Source organism: Nomascus leucogenys, chromosome 22a (genome assembly GCF_006542625.1).
Source record: "Nomascus leucogenys isolate Asia chromosome 22a, Asia_NLE_v1, whole genome shotgun sequence".
NCBI classification, from domain to species: Eukaryota; Metazoa; Chordata; class Mammalia; order Primates; family Hylobatidae; genus Nomascus; species Nomascus leucogenys.
Window position 1 is genome coordinate 120,085,892 of NC_044402.1, and position 19,522 is coordinate 120,105,413.

Sequence of the window (19,522 nt, forward strand, 5' to 3'; positions counted from 1 at the left end):
ACATACCCCATCACCTCCATGGCAAAGCCTCTTCCTGCTCCTTGGGCTCTGGTGTCTTATCCTTCAAGACTCTGAACATCAAGAAGTAACAGGGCTCATAGAATGCTGACTGGCTTCCCACTGGACCCAAGGGACCAGGCCCAGACCAGCTCTGACCCCAGCAGACAGGGTGGAACGGAAGGGATCATGGAGGCAGATACCATATGCCAGGACTTATGGCTCAGCAGAGACTTTCCTGCCTGTCTGTCCACTCCAGGTACATTTTCACCCCCTGTCCCTTGAGGCCCCTGTCCTATTCTACTCATTCACCCCCTCCCTCCTTCCTCTCACCACAAGCTCGCCCAAGGCACATCTGCAAATGCTTCAATAACCTTCGATTTAACACCTAAAACGTCAGCTACCTAAGGGTAGAGTTTTAATCCATTTTATTCACTATTGTATCCCAAGTGCCCAGAAGAATGCCCAGAAGAATAGTAGGTACTCATTAAATATTTAAATACTTAATGAATGAATACCTACTGCGCACTTTTACTTACTTTTCTCTAAATTAAATATTCACCAGGAAGGGCTAATGGCCCCCACTTTATTCACTGATTCAATGAACATTTACTGAGATTTTTCCCACGTGCCAGGCATGTGGTACATCATTATGGCTTAAGAAGTGCCCAGCGCACCTCCAGAGAGGTAGGATGACCTGCCAAGGTCACACAGCAGTCTGTAGCAAAGGAGGACTGGGCTCCAGGCTCCTTGGCCTCTGGAGCTCTGATCTCTTTCCATGACACCAGAGGCTTGTGATCGCAAGGCAGGGCAGACTGGCAGCACACACACCCAGCCAGGCGCCAGGCTGCAGGGCACTGTGGGGCCCAGGCTGAGGGACAGACGAGTGACTTGCAGCCAGCTATCCCAAGTGCCTGGCCTGGCCAGACCCTGACGGCTTCCAGCTGTCACAGCTAGTGTGGGCTCCTCCCAGAAGAGGGCACCAGTGACTCGAATGGACCTGTGCCCTCCCTACCCAGGCCCACAGACTCCTGCAGGCAAATCAACGAATGCCCCAATTACGGATCTAGGAAGGCAGAAGACAAGTCATGTTCCAGGCTGTGTGCCAGGCCCTTTTAAATAGTTAATATTCATTTGAATATTTAATATAATAATTTAATGTCATCACTACAACGTAAGTCAGATCATGTAATTCTTCTGCTCAAAACCCTTAGATGACTTCTCATTTCACCAGGAACAAAAGCGCCGTGGCCTGCAAAATTCTAGGCCATCTGGCTCCTGCTGCCTGTCTGACCCATTTCCCTCCACTCTCCCCTTGCTCCCTCCATCCTCTCTGGCCTTCGTCTTGGAGCCCACCAGGCATATTCTCACCTCTGCCAGAAGCAGCCCTCCCCAGACATTTGCATCATTTGCTTTCTTACTCGAGATTGGCTCAAATGTTCCCAGTGGGGCCAACTCCAGCCACACCCTATTTGAAAGTGCAATCTCCCACCACATTCACATTTGCCTTAAGCTTTGTCCACAGTGCTTACCTCCTTGTAACCATCTTTACAGGTTCATTTCCCTCCCTCCTTCCCTCCTTCCTCCCTCCTCCTTCCCTTCCTTCCTTCCTTCCTTCTTCCTTCCTTCCTTCCTTCCTTCCTTCCTTCCTTTTCCTTCTCTTTCTTATTTTTCCTTCTTATTGAGATGGAGTCCCACTCTGTCGCCCAGGTTGGAGTGTAGTGGTGCCATGTTGGCTCACTGCAACCTCTGCCACCCGGGTTCAAGCAATTATCCTGCTTCAGCCTCCCAAGTAGCTGAGATTACAGGCGTGCGCCACCAGGCCTGGCTAATTTTTGTATTTTTAGTAGAGATGAGGTTTCACCATGTTGTCCAAGCTGGTCTTGAACTCCTGACCTCAGGTGATCCACCTGCCTCAGCCTCCCAAAGTGCTGGGATTACAGGCGTGAGCCACCATGCCCAGCCTATTTCTTTGTATTTGTTGTTCATCCCTCTTCTCAAGTAAAAGCAGCACGGGAGCAGAAATCTTTGTTCACTGCTATATCCCTAGTCCCTAGCACAGTGCAAGTACATAGTAGAAACTCAAAAATATTTGTGGATGAATAAATAAAAAAATTATGGATGGATAAATAATTAAAACCCTGAGTAGTGCTACCTCCATTCTATAGATGAGGAAACCGAGGCTTAGAGATGCTAGGTAACTTGCTTGAGATCACATCGTTCATTTATTCAACGAACTAACTAACCAGCCAACATTTACAGTCTACCCACTGCATTCCACACACATTTAGAGGCACAGTGTTGGGTGGCTTTGGGTTGTTTTTCAAAATAGTCTTTATTCCTTTTTTCTTGATGTACCATCTGTTTGCAATGACTTCCCCCATATTGTCACCTTCTAGAATTCAATTTACACTTTAGAATTCAATTCACACTTTAGAATTCAATTCATCATCAGTGGTTGCCAGGGGTTGGTGGAGGGGGTCTATGGTAGAGTCTATGACTCCAAAGGGGATACACGAGCTAATATTTGGGGTGATGGAATTGCTCTGTATGGTCCTGGAGTGGCAGATACATGATTCTATGCATTTGTCAAAACCCAGAGAACTGCACCTCATAAAAAAAATAAACTTTAGGCCAGGCACGGTGGCTCACACCTATAATCCCAGTACTTTGGGAGGCTGAGGCAGGCGAATCACCTGAGGTCGGGAGTTCGAGACTAGCCTGACCAAAATGGAGAAACCCCGTCTCTACTAATAATACAAAATTAGCCGGGTGTGGTGGTGCATGCCTGTAATCCAAGCTACTCAGGAGGCTGAAGCGGGAGAATTGCTCGAACCCAGGAGATGGAGGTTGCAGTGAGCCGAGATCGCACCATTGCACTCCAGCCTCGGCAACAAGAGCAAAACTCCGTCTCAAAAAAAAAAAAAAAAAGCTTTAATGTATGCAAACTATAAAAAAATTATTCCTCAAGGTTCTTAACCTCTATGGATGTAATTCAGTGTTTAAATGGTTCCTCCTATACCTTTTACACACTCTCTCTCACACTCTCTCTCTTTCTCTTTGACTTCAGTATCCCAGAATGAGGATGGGGAAGAGGAGGCAAGGGTAAGAGTAACATTCTCTGCCTCTGAATACTAATGGCTCCTCTCAGCCCTTCCTGGACTTCATCTCTCGGGGCTCGAGGTCAGGCCTGGGTCTCATACTTGGACTTCTTAAAAAATTTTTTACTTTATGATAACTGTAGATGCACATGCAATTATAAGAAATAATACAGAGAGATCCTGAATTACCTTCACTTGGTTTCCTCCTAGGGTAACATCTTGTATGACTATAGTACAGCATCACAACCAGGAAAGGGGCGTTGGTATAATCCACCTACCTTCTGCAAGTTTTACCAGTGTTACATGTACTGTTAGTGTTGCGTACAAGTGCAAATGCACATTTAGTTCTATGCAACTTTATCACTTGTGTAGATCCACATGACCACCACCACTACCACTGTCGAGATACAGAACTGTTCTGTTTTTGCTTTTTTTTGAGACAGTCTCACTCTGTCGCCCAGGCTGCAGTGCAGTGGTGCCATCTAGGCTCACTGCAACCTCCACCTCCCAGGTTCAAGCGATTCTCCTGCCTCGGCCTCCTGAGTAGCTGGGACTACAGGCATGAGCCACTACACCTGGCTAATTTTTTGTATTTTTAGTAGAGACAGGTTTCACCATGTTAGCCAGGCTGGTCTTGAACTCCTGAGTTCAAGTGATCCACCCACCTCGGCCTCCCAAAGTGCTGGAATTACAGGCGTGAGCCACCGTGCCCAGCCAAGATACAGAACTGTTCTATCACAAAGGTCTCATCTGGATTCTTGATGTTTCTCAACGTGCAACACTTAGACACATCAGAATCAGTTGAGTCTTTTGTTAAACGTGCAGATTCCTCCCAGCTCAGCTACTGAACCAGTGTGGGGCAAGAAGGCTGGGAATCTGGCCTTTACTTGAACTGGCCCTCATTTCTATCCATCCTCCCCTTTGTGGCCGCCAAGAGGATCCTCCTAAGACACAGCTCTCACTGTGTTTTTTCTGCAGCTTAAAGCTGTGTAGTGGCGCCCCCTGCTTTCAGGGTAGAGAAACCAAAGCCTTAGCAAACAAAGCCTTCTCCAGGCCGCACCTCCCTTCTTCCACTCACCCCACCCACTACAGTTCAATCCCTCCAAACTTCTCTAATTCCCAGAACGCCTTTGTTTTCATCAGGCTCATTTTGTTCATGCCGTTCCCTCTGCCTGGAATGTCCTGCCCACTCTTTTCTGCCTATTGCAACCCTATTCCACTACCCATTCTTACAGATGAGGACTTGGAGGTTGAGAGAGGTTTGGTGTCACCCAGCAAGTAAGGGCAGGGCGCACTGGAGGCCCCAACCCACCTGACTCCCAGGCTCCCGGTCTTACTGTTCGCCAGCTGTAATGGAGGCGCTGGGGGAGGCCATGGTCCCTCTTCGGAGCTGTCTGCTCACCTCCACTTGGGCCTACCTCCCCATCCACCTCTCAGGCGTCTCACCAGGACGGTTCCTCTTCCTCCCCTCCCAGACGAGCCAGGCAGGGATGAGGGGTCTGAGAGGAGGGAGGAAGGGAAACGGGATTGAGCCCAGGGGTAACCTGACTCTCTGCAGTGGGTCGTGTGGGGGCCAGGCACACTACGGAGGAGAGAGCCTGGAACAAATACCAAGGGACTCCCTTAAGCCGGGCCGGCGATGGGGGCTCCTGGAGGGAGAGAAGGAGCCGAGTGGAGTCAAGTCCCTCCTCTGCTGCCCCCTCCCTCCACGGCTCCCTCGCAACCCGAGCCGGGGGGCCTAAAAATAGCCCCCAGGCGCAATCGCCGGCCGCCCCGGTGACCTTCTGGGTAGCACAGGCCGAAGGCGGGCGGGCAGCAGGAAGGCAGGCCGCCGGCCCCCCAGACTTGTCTCCTAGGGCACTGTCCCGCGGGTGCCCCCGTGGCCGCCCAGTTCCAGCGTCCCCCCAGCCCAGGTCTCAGTGGCCATGCAGAAAGCCCGGGGCACGCGAGGCGAGGACGCGGGTACGAGGGCACCCCCCAGCCCCGGGGTGCCCCCGAAGAGGGCCAAGGTGGGGGCCGGCGGCGGGGCTCCTGTGGCCGTGGCCGGGACGCCGGTCTTCCTGCGGCCCCTGAAGAACGCGGCGGTGTGCGCGGGCAGCGACGTGCGGCTGCGGGTGGTGGTGAGCGGGACGCCCCAGCCCAGCCTCCGCTGGTTCCGGGATGGGCAGCTCCTGCCCGCGCCGGCCCCCGAGCCCAGCTGCCTGTGGCTGCGGCGCTGCGGGGCGCAGGACGCCGGTGTGTACAGCTGCACGGCCCAGAACGAGCGGGGCCGGGCCTCCTGCGAGGCGGTGCTCACAGTGCTGGAGGTCGGAGGTAAAGGGCAGGTGGGGGCCGCGCCCGGCAGGGGCGGGGTGCTCAGAGGTAGAGAAGGGCTGCCCAGGCCACGTGGGTAAGGTACTGGATACTGGTTCTTCCGCCTTCTTCCCAGGTGCCCTGGCTTCTCGGCTGCCCGGCCCCAGAAGTGAGATGAACAGCCAAGTGCAGGGAATGGGGTGTCAAGGTAGAGAGGCTCCCCACAGGAAGGTCAGAGGTCAAGGGGCAGCAAGCAGTTGATAAGCCAAGCATGAGACCCACTCCCGCCTCTCAGGGAATTCTGGGGTGGAAGTTCTTATCCTCCTGTAGAGAAAAGTCTCCTGGGGGAAAGGATGTCCTTCAGTTCCATAATTTAAATGTGAGATTGACACTCTGATCAGCCCCTTAAGAGGGAAGTGCATGTCTGAAGGAGGGGGCCAGCTCCTCTGGTCCAGGCTGCACTGTTGAAGGGATGGCTCAGAGCTCCCTGCAGGCCACTGCCGTGGCAGGGTTGATGTGGTCAGCTCTAGGCAGGGTGTGGAAGAGGCCTATGGGTGGCCACGTGTGAACAGGGTCCAGGGTAGGAGGAGGTGGAGCCAGGGCCAGGGCCCCATGGGCATGAATGGAGGTGAGTGCTTGAGAATCCACATGCAGGCGTGTGCCTGCATGGGTGCTGTGGAGGGCTCTGGATTCTGTGTGGTGGTGCGAACAGGTGAGGTATGGGCACGTGGAGCTGGAATGGGAAGCTCGTGGACCATGTCTACCTGAGCTTCCAGAGTGGATGTTTCCAGAGCATGGAAGAGGGATGCTCTGGACCAGTGCTTGTCCCCCGCCCATAGATTTCCAGGTGCAGTGTGAAGAAAAGGCTGAGGGTCTGAGGCAGAAGGGGAGGGCAGGAGGCTGGGCCCAGTGCTCATGGTCCAGCTGGGGCTGCCATGGAGGCCAGGCCAGGGCTGTTAGCCTTGGGTCCATTTGGGGGCTTCCTTTTTGATTTCCTCAGCCCTTGAGTATGCCAAATGGTTCTTCTCTAGCCAAAGGCAGAGCCTTGGGCAGGTTGCGCCTTGAGAAACAGAATTCTGAGGAAGTAGGCTACAGCTGGGAGAGATGGCAAGGAGCGGGAGGTTCACTCCCCTGGACATTTTTAAGAGGGACATGTCACTCCCCTGGGTGCTGCTGTGCAGGGGTAAATCCTTGGAGGCTGGGGAGGAGGCATAGGGAGGAAAGCCCTCAGCAGCAGGTGGGCAAGAAGGCTCTAAGACACAGCCGAGTCAGGAGAGGGAGCCGGGCTGGCCTCCCTCCATCGGCATCTCCTCTCCCCCAGCCCTGCTCTGCCCACCTTCCTGGAGTCTCTGTGGCCAGGCCTGGGCCAGAGAGGGCCAAGGCTGGCATCTCCTGGTTGGCCTAGCACCTGGATAGGTACAGGCTTCCCCAGCCTGGGGTCAGGGGATGGGGTGCATTCTAGCAGACTTCGGAGCTGGGGAAGGTGTGGACTCTTTGGGGATCTCAGCTCTGGTCCCCCCAGGGGCAAAGAGGGCTGAAAATAGAACATAGATCAAAGGGTAAGATAGATGAGTTGATGAGAATGTGACTGGGGGAGAGATTAGGGAAGGGAACAAAAGAGCTGAGAAGGAGAGTAACGGTCATAATATAAGGTTGGAAAGGCTCACAGAGAACTGCAGCTCCAAACACATCCTTTCACAGGCAAGGACACTGTGGGCCAAAGATCGGGAGCTCTGACTAAGATGTACTAGTCTAGTCAGAGACATAGCTAGTTATGGCCATCCCAGAACTAAGAACTCAGTCCTCCTGGTTTTGGCTCTGGGGGCCTTGTACTCCTCAAGAAGTTCTGGAGAGAGAGGAGAGAGCGAGAGAGGGAGGGAGAGTGCTGGGAAAGTAGCTGTCACATGATTGGCCCAGGCCTGGCATTTCTCAAGATGGGTGCCTCCTGGCCTGCCTTGGTCCGTCAAAGTGGGAAGCGGTGATGAGGTGTGAGAGCCCCCAGCAGGGCTGTTTGCTCAGCCCCTCTGCAGTCTTGGTGGTGTGGTCAGCAGTGCTGAGCCTGGCTGGGCATACCTAGACAGAGGCCAGGCTGACACTGTGCAGGCTGGGCTGCTCTGGTGGAACAGCAGGCATGAGAGGCTTGGGGTGAGAAAAGGGTCCTGGGTGCTGTGGGGCTGGATCGGGGCCCTTTGACATTCATATGAGAATAGGAAGAGGATTGGGCTGCAGCAAATAACCTTTGAGAACATGTCCTGATTGTGCAGATAGAAGGTAGCAGAATAGGTGGAGGCCTCAGTCTGTCCCACTGCAAAGAACCATGTGTGTAACTATTACACCTATCCCACATGCTTTGGAGGAGGGAGGGGCTTTGCTTTGGTGATGCTGAGGGACTGACTGGGTGAATCTGGCTTCCTATCCCTTCTGTTGCCCACCCCCACCAGCCCCTGCCCAGTGATAGCTCCTGCTCCAGGGCAGCCGGGCAAGCAGCTTGGCATTGCTCAGACTTACTCATGGAAAACTTTCTTGGTTGGAAACAACAGCAGGAGGACTTCAGGGTACTCGAGGAAGCCAAGCAAGGACCTGGCTGCAGAGGGAAGGACATGCTTTCCTGGCTGGGATTGCTGGCTCAATAAGACAAAGTGATGCTAGGTTCCTGGCACTCCTGAAGCCGGATATGTTAGCTCAAGGATGGAAGGATTTGGGCATGGCTCTGGGAAGTTGGGGTCATGAGAAGGCGAATGGGCTACAGCCTGGAAAGTTTGGAGGATGGGAAACTAGGGGTGGTGGTGTTGAGATTTGGGGGATGTAGAAATGAGGAAAGAATAGGAAACAAAGGGGGTGAAGATTGCAGAAATGCAGGATACTTGTAGAATCCTTAACATGCGTAAGTACCCTGTCTCATTTAATTATTTAATCTTCCAAACCCTAGGTTACTTTTATGACCATTATTCATATAGAAGAACTGGGGTTCAAAGAGGAAATTTACCGAAGTTCCCATGGCTAGTGAGGTGCCAGAGCCAGGTCTGAAAACCAGGTATCTAAGTCTGGGTCCATACTGCCTGTCCACAGAAAGAGAAGTGTGGGAAGACTGTCAAGGATTTATCATCATCACCATCTTTCTCGGTCAATATCTCCAAATCCATCTCTGGCCTAGTTTCCAAGATAGGCAGGCATTCTTCTTTTTCAAAATATCAGGCTCCCACCTGCACAGGCTGAGGAGCCACATGCAAATCCAGTGACCACAGCAAGTGCTACCCTCAAAGCTGTGGGTGTGCATGTGTGGCTGAAGGGCAGACCTGCACTAAAGGGCAAAGGGGAAGCAGGAGAAGGCACAGCCGAGAGAAGAGGTGAGCTTATGATGCTCACATGGTGTGTTAGTTGGAGCTTCATAGCTAGGGTCTGGAAGATTCTGGTGTTAATCAGAAGGGCCAAAGATCAATACATGGTAATGAACCATCCTGGGGACTTGAAGGCTTGGAGGGGAGAGCTTAGAGATAGGGAGAGAGGGCCAATTTAGGCAAGGAAAGGGTTGAGGAATGTACCAGAACCTGTGTTGAGGAATATTCTGCAGTTATTCTTTTTCACCTGGAATTTAGAATGTCTGGCTAGAAAAGCCAGGTGGAAAGTAGTATGGAGCTGGGAATGGGTATGGGGAGTGTCAACATGCATGCATGCCAAGTGCTGACCAGTGAGCGGAGGAGAGGCCAGAGTGGGAGCAGAGAGGAGCTCTGGGACCCTCTCCAGGGGAATCCTGAGTGGAATGAGAGATGGTCACTTTTCTGGCTAAAGACCTCTGGGGACAGAATATGGGTTAGGACAGAGAAGTGGGAAGGCTGGATGAATGGAAGCGGTTGCAGGAAGATGTAGTGTCCCATTCCCATCACTTTACCCTCTCCACCTGCAGCTCTGCCACCCCCTTCCATATTTATTGAGTGCCTACTATGTGCTTTCGATACACAAGTCAGGGGGTTGAGGGAGACCAAAATTTATGTCCTCCAGGGGATAACTTTCTAGTGAGGGGAGACAGACAATGCACAATAAACATAGTAAATACGGAAATTACATAGTATGTCAGAAATACAGAGCAGGGTGGTAAATGAGGGAAGGGAGAAACTGAACTGAGGCAGGAAAGAGGAGACAAATGGGAGGTGGGGTGGGAGCTTGTGGCATAGGATGGAGATTTGGATTTTCTCTGGTTAGAGGGAAATGCTGGCAGTGCAGAAATTGGAAGTCTGGGTTTGGGGGAGTGGCAGGGAGACACAGCTGCCCAGCTATGGGAGAAAAATGGGGCAATCTGGGGCCAGCTGGGGAGGCCCACCGGGAGAGCATGTTCCAGGCCAGCCCTTCAGGAGTGAGCAGTGCTGACCCAGAGCAGGAACACAGAATCCTGCTGGCCCCTCCTGGGCCCAGCTGTCCCGTCACTCACGCCCGCTGCCCATTGGTTATTTTTGCTACGGAATGTGCCAGCCCCTCGGATTCTCCTGGGGAACAGGGGCTCAAGTTACCCCCTCTCGTCACTCAGCTCCCCATCTGTGAGTGGGTGTGTTTAGGGGTGTATAGGGAAAGTGCCCATGGGTGTCCAGGGTCCTCTGGCTGGAAAGAGTGTGGACACACATATGTGCCCTCTCAGCACACGTCCCTGTGCATGTGTCTGTACTTGTAATTTGCTCTGATGATCTAGGAAACAAGAACACCTGTATGCACCCAGAATGTACAAGACATGACCTAAACTTTAGAATAAAAGAGCAGCCAGGTGCGGTGGCTCATGCCTATCATCCCAGCATTTTGGAAGGCGGAAGCAGGAGAATAGCTTGAGCCCAGGAGTTCGAGACCAGCTTGTGTAAGATAATGAGACTTCATCTCTACTTAATATTTTTGAAAAAATTAGCTGGGCATGATGGCATGCACCTGTAGTCTCAGGTACTTGGGGGGCTGAGGTGGGGGATCTCTTGAGCCCAAGAGGTCAAGGTTGCAGTGAGCCATGATGGCACTGCTGCATTCTAGCCTGGACAACAGAGTGAGACCTAGTCTCTAAAACAATAAAGAAATCTAAAATAATATAAAGGGGCCACAGACTCACATAACTGCAGGGGTCAAGTAGAAACTGAAAATGAGGGAGGTGCGCTGAGCTCAGGCATGATTGCTCCAGCCCAAACATTGTGCAGGCTGAACAAAACTCATCAGTCTGTCCCTGTATTTATTTTATTTTATTATTTATTTATTTATTTATTTGAAGCAGAGTCTTGCTCTGTCACCCAGGTTGGAGTGCAGTGGTGCGATCTCTGCTCACTACAACCTCGTCTCCTGGGCATAAGTGATTCTCATGTATCTGCCTAAGTTGGAATTCCGGCTCCCTCAATTTATTGGCTGTGTGACCTTGGGCAAGTAACCTCTCTGTGTCTTAGTCTCCCTCTTGTCATGAGGATTAAATGAGCTCATTCACATAGAGTGCTTAGCACAATGCCTGGCACATACCAAACATGCAATAACTGTTAATAGTTACTTAGTAGTCACAGCTCAGAAACCAGGATTGGCACTACCTGTGCTCACTGGGATGATAATTCCCATCTCCAGGACACATGGAGTTCCAGAACCTGTATGGCTTCGACTAAGTGATAGGACTTCTCTGAGACTCAGTCACTTGTCAGTTAAATGGGTATAGGATTATTCATAACGGTTTCAAGCTCATGGGATTATTGTAAATGACGTAACATTTGTAAAGTGCTTGGCATTTAGTAACTGCTAAAGAAACATAGCTATAATGGTCATGGGGAGGATAGAATTTTGTGTATGCAAAGTGTGCATAGTGCTGAATAGGGCAGGGGTCGGGTGGAACACACAAAAAATTTGGTGAGTGTGCTTCCCTGTGATTGAGAACACTGGCCAACTTTGTGAATAATGGGGGTACCTCTGTGCACCTTTGCTTGTGTGTGTGAATGTATGGGGGTAGGGGGCCGCGCATGGGACAATCAAGAGGTAAGGCAAGATAAAACCTTCTCTGGCTTTCTTGAGAAGCCTTAGGGTTTTCACAGTCTGAGTCCATGTTAACACGCAGTCCACACCGGCCAGGACCCTTGCCCTGCGTTTGACCTAGGCGCCCCCACCCGGCGCTTTGCCCTTCGGCGAGTTCGGTTCTGCCTGGCACAGTGTGTGTGCGCGCATGTTTGTGGAATGAGCAAGTCGAGATGCTGCTGACCTTCCAGAGAGGCCCCGTGGGAGGAGGTGAGGGTGGGAGGAGGCTGCGCTGGGCTGCCAGAAAGTGGCCTGAGCTAGAGGCCATTGCACCCCTTTCTGTGCCTCAGTTTCCTCATGTGTCTAGGGCTCAGGAGGCAGATGCAGGGTGGGTGTCCATGGCTCTCGGCGTCAGGTGACTGGTTGTTGTGTAGGGAGGCAGGTGAGGGCCTCCCCAGGGAAAGTAGGGGGACAGGACAAGGAAGGGGCCCCAGGTGGGGTGCAGGCTGGCGAGGGAGGGGCGGACTCCAGCGCCGCCGCCGCCGCTGCCGCCGCCGTCGCCGCCTTACCCCCACCCGGCTCCCGAGGCCCCAGGCTCCTTCCGCCACCCGCGCCGGCTCCCGCCCGCTCCCCAGCTCGCCCCCGGCCCCGCCTCCGACTCCGCCCCGCCCCCGCCCGTCCCCTCCTCGCCCGGCCGCCGGCCCGGCCCCCTCCCCCGCCATGAAGAAGCTGTGGGTGAAGAAGCGTTTCCAGGTGAGGGCTCCGGGGGCGGGCGGCGCCGGGAGGGGGCAGGGAGGCCTGGGCGCCCCGGAGGGAGGGCGGGTCACCGCAGCTGGGCCCGGTGGAGGGGGTGCTGGATCGACGCCTGCCCCACCCGAGCCCCGCCGAGGGCGGCGGGCCGGGCGCGATCTAGGGGCGCCCCGGTCTGTGTCCTGAGCGCGCAGGCCCCTCCCCGCGCTGAAGGGCAGACCCCCCGCTCCCCGATCGCCCGCAATCCCCGCGACCACCGGGGAAGGCCCCCGCTGCAGCGTTCGGCGTGGAGCGCCCACTTGCTTCTTTGCCACATCTTTTCTCTCCTCTGTCCAACCTCAACCCCGGGCCCCGGCCCCCTGCCTGGTCTGCCCCAGCCCCCTACTCTGGAGCTTTCCATCTTCCGGAGCTCCTGAAAGCAATGCGCACGGATCCGCGCTGAGCTCAATATATTCCCCAAGCCCTGCCCTGTCCTCCGCGCACCTGGGCCTCCTGCATTCGTGAGGCTCTGGCCCTCTGCCCCCATCATCCCTCCCCCACTCCCTTGACACCTACCCAGGTATCTGTCCTCCCCCCAGCAGGAATCTGTGCCCTCGTTCCTCCATCTCCCAGTCACTCAAGCACCCCGCCCCCCGCATCCCCATCTTCTCCTTCTCACTGAGCCTGACTACCTCGTCTTCTATCCTCTTTCTCTCGGGCTGTTGCCCTGGTCCCGGGCTGTGAGCCTCTGTCCGGTGGGATGTTCCAGCTTCCACCTGCAGCCTGCCGTTCTCTCCTTCCTCCCCCGCTCCTCCCAAGAGCCCAGCTGGGTACCCTGGAAGAAGGCAGGGGAGCCATTCCCTATAGGGGAAGCTGGTCACTCTGGGTCTCTGCCCACCTCCCCTCTCACACACACACTGGCCAGGGAATGAGTTTCTGCTTGATGTTGCAGGTCTGGATGGGAGGCACAGGGACCTTAGGAACAAGCCTCCCCCTCAACTACTCATTCTGGCTTTTCTCTTTCAGAAAACCGGCCATTCCCGCCGGGCCTTTGGCCGACTCACCCATGGTGCGTGGACCGTGGGCGTCCTTGCTGTAGCCCATGCCTACTCCTCCTCTTGGTCCCTGTCCCTCTGTGAGGCATTGAGGCCCTGAAGACAGCCCATGAGATGTGGGACCCTCCCACACACCCCCACACTTATCTACCACCCACCCGACCAGGCCCCCTGTGCCCTACAGCTGAGAGAGGACCCAGCAGCAGGGAGGGCGGCTCACTAGCACACCTCTGCATGGACTGGGTGCCCTGTTCTCCATGTGAGGCCTAATGGGAAGGAGTTCATTGCCATGCTTTGGCAACCAGTACATGGCTCCTGCTTGTCATGGCAGCCAGAGGGAAACTGAGGCACAGAACCTGCTAGAATCTGGGAAAGTTGAAAATACTCCCAGGAACCTTTGCTCCTAACCTAACCACTGGGCATTTTTGAGGACGATTCAACAGTAGAAGAGAGAGACCTTGAGGAAGGTGCCTGTCACATCATGATGCAGACAGATAAGGGGTTGGTTTGCAAGGAGGGGTCAAAGCACAATGCAAATATTGTAATAGAGGGTGGGCCTGACTCCTAATGGGAGGCCCAGGTCTGCGGCTGGACTGGACACAAGCAGGTGTGTGTGTGTGTATGTGGCCAGTGGCAGCACCAGTAAGTGCCAAGGATACCAGAACCACTGGGGCAGCTGGAATAACAAGCCCAAGTATGGGGGTCCCCAGTGCTGGGCACGTCCCAGGTATCTCCCTCCCCACCCATTGCCACAGGGCACCTCTGGGGACTGGGTACCTCACGCTCCTTCTGTCCTGACTGCCCTCCATGCCCTGCCCCACAAACGCTCTGATAACAGTCTGTCCCTGTCTCTCTCCTGCTGCTCCTATGGAAGCGAAGTTTTCCGCTCCTGCAGAAAGCAAAGTTACGGTAGGAAACTGGCTCCTGCTCTAGCCCCCCATGTCCCCTCCTTTCCCACGCGGCCCCGGCCTCTCCTCACCCTGCCTCAGCTGTACCCGATGCCTTCCAGCTGGTTTGGGGTAGAGGACAGGCTGGCCCTGCGGTTGGTCGAGTGCCCTGGCAGTACGACTCTGAGGTGACTCCTCTTTGTTCCTGGGGTACTGGAACCCAGACTTTAGAGCCTTGGAACCTAGGACCTGATGATTTTGGGGCTGCACAGGGGCTTAAGCTTTCACTGACAAGGGGAGGAGGGAGAAGGGAGGAGGCCCTGATAATCCATTAAGATATTGGCAGGCGGGGAGGGGGTGGCAGTTTGGAGGGCCCTACAGAGGTAAACGTGAGTAACCAGGGGCCCAGAGATGGAGCCAGGGCACTGGCATGGGAGGGGTTATCCTGAGCAGCCCAGGCTGGGCAGGGGATGTAGGGAGCAAAAGAGAGGAGGTGCTGGCAGCCCTGCCAGTGATAAGATGGAGCCTGCTGTTGGCAGGGAGGCAGAAGGCAATAGAGAAGAGTTGGAGGCAGAGGGAGGAGGGCCCTGCCCACACAGACCCCTTCTTCTCCAGACTCAGAGACTGCTGAGGATGACATCAGCGACGTGCAGGGGACCCAGCGCCTGGAGCTTCGGGATGACGGGGCCTTCAGCACCCCCACGGGTGAGCTCCTGGGGTGTACAAAGAGCAGGCAGGCGGGTTTCCCACAAGGGGTGCCTCAGTCTCACGGTGCTCCTTTCTCTAGGGGGCTCTGACACCCTGGTGGGCACCTCCCTGGACACACCCCCGACCTCCGTGACAGGCACCTCGGAGGAGCAAGTGAGCTGGTGGGGCAGCGGGCAGACAGTCCTGGAGCAGGAAGCGGGCAGTGGGGGTGGCACCCGCCGCCTCCCGGGCAGCCCAAGGCAAGCACAGGCAACCGGGGCCGGGCCACGGCACCTGGGGGTGGAGCCGCTGGTGCGGGCATCTCGAGCTAATCTGGTGGGCGCAAGCTGGGGGTCAGAGGATAGCCTTTCCGTGGCCAGTGACCTGTACGGCAGCGCATTCAGCCTGTACAGAGGACGGGCGCTCTCTATCCACGTGTAAGTAACGGCCTTACCTGGGCCCGAACTGCCCCATCTCACCACGCTGTCCTGCGCTGCCCTCACTGCTCAGTCAGCCTCCACCCATCACCCTGCCCCATCCATCTCTCTGTGCACTTCTTCACCCCCTGCTGCCACTCCATCTTCCCACACTGCTCCCTCCTCCTCCTGAGCCACCACCGCCCACATCCCCCTGCTCCCACCTGTCCTGGCTCACCATGCCATCTCCATGGTCTCCTGGACCCTGCTGTCCCTTCCTTGTCTCCTCCAATATCTCCAGTTTCTCAGGGGCCCTCTTCTGCCTCACCCATTCAGGCTCCAGTTGTCCCCAGGATCCCTCCCCCCACCCGGGGGCCCCCTCCGTGCCTGCTGTCTCAGCAGCTGCTGCCTTTTCATCTCTCTGCACATTCCTGTTCCCATGTGGGCCTTTTTCTGGGAGGAACAGAACCTTTCCACACGGCAGCTCCCGGGAGAGCAGGAGAGAGCAGGGGAACAAGCCAGCAAGCAGGAGAGAGAAGAGAGTGAGGTGGCCAGGGGCAGATGGGGCAAGGGGCCTGTGAAAGCAGGAGGCCATGGGCTGGGGGCGGCAGGGGGCTGGGAAAGGGAGGGGCTGGAAATGGGGCCAGGCCAGAGGGAGAGGGCGGGAGTGATGGTGGCAGGGGGCTTGCAATGATTTCTCTCATGGGAAACCCCTAAGTCCCCGAGGGTGGGGTTCAAGATTGTCCCGGGAGGGGGTGTGAGGAGCGGAAGTGTTGGAGGCACTGGAGCCATTTTTGGAGATTTGGGGCTCGCAGATACAGGAAAGAGTGCTATAGTGGAAGAGGGGAGTGGCTGAGGATAGAGGTACTGGGGCATTTGGGGAGCTGAGGGGGGCCTGGTTTGTGATGGGTATGGGTGTGGGGGCAGCTACCACCGTGCAGGAGAAAGAAGGGGCCTGGTGGGGGAGGCTGCTTTGAGGGTGGTTAGAGTAGGGCTAGTGATGGGCAGGGGAGAGGGCCAGGGCTGGGCCACGGCCAGGGGGAGGCTCCCTTGGCTTATCTTCTTGGCCTTACCCGGTGTTCCTGTGCCCTGGACTTGCCTTTCCCTCCCTGCCTTTCTTTACCAGGCCCCAGCCGGAGCCTGGAGTTGCTATGGCAACTTCGGAGGAACCCATTTCCTTAGTGATGTCTATGGTACAGAGACTGGCCTGGAGCTCAGAGCTGCCGGCAAGAGGCCTCCTCTGCTGTCCTCAATTTCTCTCCAGGCCTCACCCACTTCCCAGAGGCCCTTCCCTGGGGACTCTGCGGCCCTTCCCCCAGAGAAGACACTTCCTCCCTGCAGGTGGCTGGCTGGGGTTTCTGTCTCTCAGGCCACTCTGCATTGCCACCGCCCCTTTTAGCCCCAGTCAGAGGCGGGTCTGTCATGTGGGTGGCTGACTCAGGTAGGCTAAAACATCCTTAACTCGGGACCCCTAGAACTGCTCGTGGCTGGCACCCTACTCCTTGTCCTCCCTTCTGTACCCCTGGAAACCCAGACACTTTGGAGGGAATAAGGGCTCAGGATTCTGATTGCCTGGGTTTCAATCCTAGCAACAATCATTTCCCAGCTGTGTCACCTTGGTAAGGCACTTAACCTTTTTTATGCCTCAGTTTCTTCATCTGTAAATGGGGGTGATCACAGTTCTTACCTCACAGGGCTGTTGTATTAAATGACTCAATGCATTTTAAGCACTTGGTACAAGCCTGACACTCAGGAAATATTCAATGAGCTACAGATTTTTATTAAGCTCTCTCTGATGTGTCAGGTATGGTAATACATCTAATTCCTTTTTTTTTGCTAATCTTTATTTGTGATGTGCCCCCTCACCCGCTCCCCTCCCCCGTCCCCACAAGGGTCCAGATGGGGAAAACTGAGACCCAGCTCTTGGGCACCAAAGCTCTGTTAAGTGAAAGCGATACTCTGGGGTGACCGGCTCCTTCCCTCCTCCTTTTCTCCCACACTCCCTATTCAGGCCCACTTAGTAGCTATTTCTGAGCTGAGTTATTTCAGAGCATACCCCTGTGGGGGGCCTTCTGTGCTTCTCAGGGGGGATTTCCAAGGACTCAAGATAGCTTTCCCAGGGGAAGGGCAAGTCAAAGGCCTATGGGGGGCAGACTGAGCAAGGGGAGTAGGAGCCTGGGCATCCCGTTGCCACCTGCTGTGTCCCATCAGTGCTCGTGGTGGCAGCAGGTATAGGCTCAGGTCTACACAGCAGCTAGGGAATCCTAGGGATGGGGCACTGCCCCCCAAAGGCTTGTGCCTGGTCCAGAAGGCTGTTGCTTGGCTTCCAGGGACCACTAGGAAGGGGTGTGCCCTGCTGATGATGGGCAGGGGTGTGGGGGCCAGCTGGGGGCTGGAATGAGTGGGTGGCTGCATTCCTGAGAGCGCCCCTCCCCACCCCCCCCCCATTGTCTTCCCTCCCTACTTCATCCTTTGGGTCCTAAGCCTCATTCTTTTCTCTCCCTCATGCTCAGTTCTGTTTCCGCTGTTTCTCGGCTTCCAGGGCTGGGGGGAGGAGGCTGGCCCGAGTCCTGGGGCTGAGTCTGTACCAAGACCCAGCCATTAGCCCAATCTTGTGGTTCCAGAGCCGCCGGCCTCTCCCCAGCACCTGCTCTGGCTGTGCGCTCCTCGTGGGGTGGGGGGTGGGGGGCAGGAGGATCTGGCCCATGTCACCCCCAGCCTGCCCAGCATGCCCACCACCCAATTCGTGTCACAAGCTAAGGGTCTAGGAGAGGAGGCCCCCTGAATCTTCTACCCTTCTCCATCTTGGTTCTGCAGCAGCGTCCCTCAGAGCGGGTTGCGCAGGGAGGAGCCCGACCTTCAGCCTCAGCTGGCCAGCGAAGCCCCACGCCGCCCTGCCCAGCCCCCTCCCTCCAAATCCGCGCTGCTCCCCCCACCGTCCCCTCGGGTCGGGAAGCGGTCCCCGCCGGGACCCCCGGCCCAGCCCGTGGCCACCCCCACGTCGCCCCACCGCCGCACTCAGGAGCCTGTGCTGCCCGAGGACACCACCACCGAAGAGAAACGAGGGAAAAAGTCCAAATCGTCCGGGCCCTCCCTGGCGGGCACCGCGGAATCTCGACCCCAGACGCCACTGAGCGAGGCCTCAGGCCGACTGTCGGCGTTGGGCCGCTCGCCTAGGCTGGTGCGCGCGGGCTCCCGCATCCTGGACAAGCTGCAGTTCTTCGAGGAGCGACGGCGCAGCCTGGAGCGCAGCGACTCGCCGCCGGCGCCCCTGCGGCCCTGGGTGCCCCTGCGCAAGGCCCGCTCTCTGGAGCAGCCCAAGTCGGAGCGCGGCGCACCGTGGGGCACCCCCGGGGCCTCGCAGGAAGAACTGCGGGCGCCAGGCAGCGTGGCCGAGCGGCGCCTCCTGTTCCAGCAGAAAGCGGCCTCGCTGGACGAGCGCACGCGTCAGCGCAGCCCGGCCTCCGACCTCGAGCTGCGCTTCGCCCAGGAGCTGGGCCGCATCCGCCGCTCCACGTCGCGGGAGGAGCTGGTGCGCTCGCACGAGTCCCTGCGCGCCACGCTGCAGCGCGCCCCTTCCCCTCGAGAGCCCGGCGAGCCCCCGCTCTTCTCTCGGCCCTCCACCCCCAAGACATCGCGGGCCGTGAGCCCCGCCGCCGCCGCCCAGCCGCCCTCTCCGAGCAGCGCGGGGAAGCCGGGGGACGAGCCTGGGAGGCCCAGGAGCCGCGGGCCGGCGGGCAGGACAGAGCCGGGGGAAGGCCCGCAGCAGGAGGTTAGGCGTCGGGACCAATTCCCGCTGACCCGGAGCAGAGCCATCCAGGAGTGCAGGAGCCCTGTGCCGCCCCCCGCCGCCGATCTCCCAGAGGCCAGGACGAAAGCACCCCCTGGTCGGAAGCGGGAGCCCCCGGCGCAGGCCGTGCGCTTCCTGCCCTGGGCCACGCCGGGCCTGGAGGGCACTGCTGTACCCCAGACCTTGGAGAAGAACAGGGCGGGGCCCGAGGCAGAGAAGAGGCTGCGCAGAGGGCCGGAGGAGGACGGTCCCTGGGGGCCCTGGGACCGCCGAGGGGCCCGCAGCCAGGGCAAAGGTCGTCGGGCCCGGCCCACCTCCCCTGAGCTCGGTAAGGCCTCAGGGAGGGCTGACAAGGTGCCTGAACCCCGGTCGGGGGGCGTTTGTGGAGAGCCAGACTGCTCAGCAGGAGCGGAGGGGTCGGGGATTTCTCCTGGGGCTGCTAGCCGGCTGCAAGGGTGGGTTTGCCAGAGAAGTCACAGACACAGGCACAACTTTGAGTAAAGGACTGTGAAAGTCCTTGTGCTAGGAGTGCCACTGGTGAGGCGGAGCGTGAGTGTTGTGATGGAGGCTAGGTGAGACTGAGATGTGAGCTAAGACTGGTGCCCAGATGCCTGCC

The 19,522-nt window shown here is 56.6% G+C and overlaps 1 protein-coding gene across 9 annotated transcripts in view; it reads left to right on the forward strand.

Annotated features, from left to right (window-relative positions):
* Positions 1-12,020: 12,020 nt before the first annotated feature.
* SPEG (striated muscle enriched protein kinase) overlaps positions 12,021-19,522 on the forward strand; it is a 51,769-nt gene continuing 44,267 nt past the window's right edge. For 6 of the 9 annotated variants that reach the window (XR_004027737.1, XR_004027738.1, XM_030802462.1 and 3 more), the window contains exons 1-6: positions 12,021-12,095; positions 13,098-13,140; positions 14,006-14,035; positions 14,629-14,718; positions 14,801-15,137; positions 17,934-19,234. Coding sequence is in view for 6 of the 9 variants with exons in the window: in XM_030802462.1 (XP_030658322.1) it covers positions 12,063-12,095; positions 13,098-13,140; positions 14,006-14,035; positions 14,629-14,718; positions 14,801-15,137; positions 17,934-19,234 (1,834 nt within the window). In the remaining 3 variants the exon portion in view is untranslated. The other 3 variants (XM_030802466.1, XM_030802464.1, XM_030802465.1) reach the window with 3 other exon arrangements.